The sequence below is a fragment of the Cupressus sempervirens genome, chromosome 3 (assembly GCF_028749045.1).
Source record: "Cupressus sempervirens isolate cs-2001-9-10 chromosome 3, ASM2874904v1, whole genome shotgun sequence".
Taxonomy (NCBI): Eukaryota; Viridiplantae; Streptophyta; class Pinopsida; order Cupressales; family Cupressaceae; genus Cupressus; species Cupressus sempervirens.
In genome coordinates this window covers 702,597,376-702,602,493 of record NC_143120.1, presented here as the reverse complement: position 1 = coordinate 702,602,493, position 5,118 = coordinate 702,597,376, and the positions used below count along the sequence as shown (strand labels likewise).

The following is a 5,118-nucleotide window of genomic DNA, read 5'->3' as shown; positions in this document are numbered from 1 at the left end:
CATTTAAAATTAAATTCAATACAATTGTGTAATATTAATTATAAAATGAAATTTTTAATTTGTAAATAATTAAAAAAAAATTTTAAGTAACATTAATATTTATTAAATTCAATTTTATGTTAATAATTTTATATATAATTATTTTCAATAAGTACTTTTTTTATTTAAAAAATATACTTTAATTGATTGGTTTTCTAATGAGTTTAGAATATTTTTTCAGATTTAAGCATCTAATTTTTGAGTCAAACTAACTAATCTATAAAAATGAATAGTCCACTTTGTACTCATTTCATCTAAACATTCATATCTCTTCCCCCTTTGTGAATTTAACTTTAAAATTACATAAATAAAATACAATAGCAAATTATTACAAATTACAAATTGCATAGAAATAATCCTAAAAACAATTAAATCTTAATACCACCATGGACCCCTCTACGGCTTCAACTTCAACATCATACACTAAGACTTGGTTCCTAGGCTAAAAGTGTTAAATAGTCATAGTTGACTTTTTACCCAATCTTAATTTCTTCCTTAGTGTGTGATGTTTAAGGATGGCGCTCTATCCCCAATGGAAAGATCCCTGCGATAATTGAATGAAAAAATTCCTCACAAAACTATGGGGATATATAAAAAGAACAATGGGAGAATCTGAATGAAGAGAAGAAAGCAGAGGTGGAGCTTACCAGGAGTGTCAATCACATTTAATAACCGGCCATCTTTCAGCGTAGTTTGCTCGAGCTTACACTCTTTTGTAACAGATGAAAAGCTCCAACGGGAGATGAAGCCATTGCGTCCAGGGATGGAATTTCCAGTTGAACTTTTGCCGTTGCCTGTGCGCCCCATCAACACCATCGTTGTTCCTCCCATACTTTATCTCTTCCCTCTCTGCAATTCATCGCCCAACTTATCATCTTTCCAGCATATCAATTCATTCAAGTAAAAACGTAACTATACCCTTCTGTCAACCCAAGTGAGCAATCCCCAGCTGATGAGAGCCCAGTGTTTAATTTATCAGTTGTCAAAAACTCTGCTGGAAATCTATCTATTGAAAACAATCAGAACCCGACATTGCGTTGATATTAAGGTATGCTTTGGAACCAAGGAATAACTTTATGGTGAAGATTATATTTGTTAGGTCGGCTAAAGCAGAAGGAATATAACGTTTACAAAAGCAAAGAGAACATTGAAGAGATGCTTGCATATTTTTCTCATAGAAATCCATTCTGAGGTGATGTAAAGAAACCCAAGTTTGGAAGGTGCAAGAGATATTTATTCTCTTTAATTTGCCAGGATTTTGTAGGCTCATTCATCGGAAACCATTCGTAGTGAGTAATAAATGGATTTCTGATGTTAATGTCAATAGGCGAGAGGGACCAATAATTTAAGGGGTGCCCAATAATCGATCACTTTCTTGTAAATATATTATTCAATTTTATCACATATAAATTTGTAAATTTAAATATATTATTCAATTTTATCACATATAATTAGTGATAATTATTTGGTCCATAAATTACATATATGTTATATTCTATATAGTTATACAATATTCTATTAAAAATAAATGATATTTTAAAATTTAATTACTAGATATTTTTAAATTAAGTTTTGGTTGAACAATTAAAAGATCATCTTTTGGACACATTTCACTAAGTGCAGTACCTTCAAAACTTGTTATAGGTAGATAAATGTCCATTGTACATTTCTAATAAAAATAATAAAGGTCTTACCATATCCATACACTGGCTACATGTTGACGAATTTAGTCTAATGACTAGCGATCATGTTAACGAATTTAGTCTAATGACTAGCGATCCCTCTCCTCTGATCCATGTATAGATGGAAATTCTAATTTCCCAACTATGGATGAATTTCTCTATAGTGATGTGATGCAAAATGCTTTTGTACTATAATAGTAAAGAATGTGAATGTGTGTGTGTGTGTGTGTGTGTGTGTGTGTGTGTGTGTGTGTGTTTATACTTTCATTTTATTTGTTTTATAGAAGTTCTTGGTGTCATCCTTTGAATTCTTCTTTTTTTATTTATTTTTAAAGGAAATTTTGATAAATAGTTTAATATTTTTATTTTATTTTATTTTTGTTGATTTTTTATCTATATGTATTTATATTAATCTTTTTAATTTTATTTTACTCTATTATCAGTATTGTTGTTTTTAATTTAATAAAAGAGATATCAATCTTATAAAAGGAAATCCAAGCCCCTAAAAGGAAACCTAGGTTGCATAATAATCAATAAAAGAATTATTTATTAGATGCCTAAAATTTAGTTTAAAAGTAAAATACAATTAATAAGAAAATACCTTATTACTCTAATGCACCCCACCCCAAGATAAACTTGGGAAGTAGCTAAAAACTTAGAAACAACTACTAAAAGTAAATATGGGTGTTAGCAACAAAGCATGATGAGGTACCCAAGCACAACCAAATCTTTGTAAAGAGGAGAAATAAAAAAAACCACATGGAAAAAACCCTACTCCAAGAAGAGATGGAAAGAATGCTAAAATCATAGTGAAGGAATAAAGAAGCCTCCAAACTAGTGAACATACCATAAGATAGGAACAAAAGGATGGTCATTAGAACACCATTGAAGTATGTAGAAGTTACAAAGCTCCATCAAAAAGTAATTGTTGATATGAAGAACCTTCATTGAAATAGAACCTAACTAGGTAGAGAAGACTATAACTTGTATTAGTGCTCTCAAAAGGTACTACTTGAATCAAGAGTCACGCAAATTTAAAAAAATTAAACTTGAAGATACATATGGCTTAAAACACTAAAGTCTAAAGAGCTTATTAATCAAACATGGAAGGTTTCATCCAAATGAGGAACAAGAAAAAGAATGTTTGTACATGTTAGATGATCCATCTCACCAAAATTTATATGTACTCATCCACTACATCCATCCAATACATAGGAACATATATTGAATACATAGCTCACTACATCAAACCAAGGAAGTATAAGAACCAAAAGAATAACAGCCCCCTTAATCTAGACAAGGATGATGTGATAGACAACTAGAAAAGTGAGCAAAAATAACTACATGTCAAAGAACCATGATCAAGACGCACAATATATCACATAATAGTATCATAAGGTGATCAATATCAAACATGTCATGAGGCTAATGCCATAGAAGGGACACTTACTAAAAAAAGGTAGATGGAAACAAAGGAAAAACATCAACTCCCTCATGGCACTTAATCAAAGTAGTGCATGTACAATAAGGTACAAGATATGTGAATATAAATCATATAGTAATATGTATAAGTGACCTCATATGACACTACTCAAATCATAAGGTAAAACAAGGCAAAATAAGTGAAACAAATATACAAATTAGATATGGCAATTTATCTCAATGTGATTGCAAACTTGTATACAATAGATATCTAGAAATACTAGAAGAGACATAAGGATGATATAAGAGATAGTACAACTGGTGACAAATCATTTGAATCAATGAAATCAATCCCCATACTTGAAACAACCAAGATATCTACCAATATGCTAAAATTAAAAGGAAAGAAAAAACTAAATAGAATGTCTAAGGAGTAGAACATGCAAAAATAACCAATGTCACTAGAAAGAGCTCTAAAAGGTCATTGTAATGATCCCATCTTTTAGCTCTCACGTTCTCCAAAGTCTAAGTGGAGGATAAGAAGAATTTAAATTAATTTCTTATAAAGTCATTCAATTAAAGATTAAAAGGTGACTTTGTATTTAATTAATTTAATTATTAATTACAAGGGAGTAGCTTCTAGGGTATTATTAATTATTGGAAGGACATAAGCCTCTCATGATTTAATTAATTATTGCCAGGGAGGAACTTTTGGAGAACACATTAATTATTGGAAGGAGGAAGCTTCTAGCTCTTGCAATTAATTAATGTTTTAGTTCCTTCCAAAAGGATGAAGAAAAGGATAAATAGGGTTGAAAGTCATATTGTTGATCATAGGATGATTATGACTTGCATTTGGTAAGAGCTTGGATGTGTGAATCAACTCCCTTCTTTTGGCAATAGAGGACATTCATTCTCTGTTGTAACATTCTAGATGTCATTCCCTTAGGGTTTGGCCTTTGGAATACATCTCTTTGTAATTGATTGTAGCCTTCTCAGCATTAATATAATTTCAGCCTTGGTTCAACTTTTGGGCATTCTTGAGTGTCCATTATAGTCATTCCAATGATATAAAGAATTCCAAAATTAGAGACTGGATGCTCAAGATATGTTTCCTAGAGTGCAAAAAAGAACTCCTTACTTTGATAGAAAAAGGCCATTAAAAATCATCAAAAAGAATACATGTACCATTACAATGATGTCAAAACTAGATTTTTAGCAATATCTTGTTTGCAAAAAACAAATATTGTATACTCAAGATATGAGAAAAAATGTGAAGGCAGATCCAAACATAGCTAGGAGTTAAAAATAGGTCGATGATTTAGTATTGACATGGCACTAGCATCGGTAAATGGTGGGCATAAATTTGATGGTCATTTGACCATCCTTGCAAAAAAAAAGCCAAAAAAATTCCTAGGTGGCCAAGAAAAAAACATTATCCCCAACAAACTGTGCTAAAAAAAGGTCCAGTGTGGTGGAAAACATTTGTTAGTGGCTAGATAATCATTCTAAAGGAAAAATAAAGGCATGTGCTAAAAGTGCATAATTCATGCCTATAATAAAACAATAAACCACTAGCAATGCACAAGAACAATTGCCAAGTAAAAATATGATGGTAAACCAATGTCAGCATAAAAATGTACCACAAATTGAAACCACCTTGGAAAAAATGGAAAAAAATTCTATGATCCAATATCGATAAACTACCTTGCAATCCACAAAAATGTTAAATAATTGGGAAAAATCCTCAAAGTGCTCAAAATACTAAGATTGAGAGGCACAAAGTGTTGGCATGGACCCACAAATGGAGGCACCAATTAAAAGGTACATGCAATTTCATTTTTTTTAAAATTCATTAATCATGGTGATGTCCCATTAGGGGCCAGAGATAGTCATCACCCAAGGCATAACTGTGGGGCTCAATGCACTGAATGAAATATTGACTGGGGTATTTTGGAGAGCTCCCCAAAATTAG

The 5,118-nt window shown here is 31.3% G+C and overlaps 1 protein-coding gene across 1 annotated transcript; it reads right to left on the bottom strand.

Annotated features, from left to right (window-relative positions):
* Nucleotides 1-317: 317 nt before the first annotated feature.
* Nucleotides 318-1,052, bottom strand: LOC149568693 (immune-associated nucleotide-binding protein 12-like). The gene is made up of 2 exons (XM_089817603.1): nt 687-1,052; nt 318-583 (listed from the first exon to the last, which is right to left on the bottom strand). Exons 1-2 carry the CDS (start codon nt 868-870, stop codon nt 549-551), a joined length of 219 nt encoding a protein of 72 aa, XP_089673729.1. The 5' UTR covers nt 871-1,052; the 3' UTR covers nt 318-548.
* Between the last annotated feature and the right edge of the window lie 4,066 nt (nt 1,053-5,118).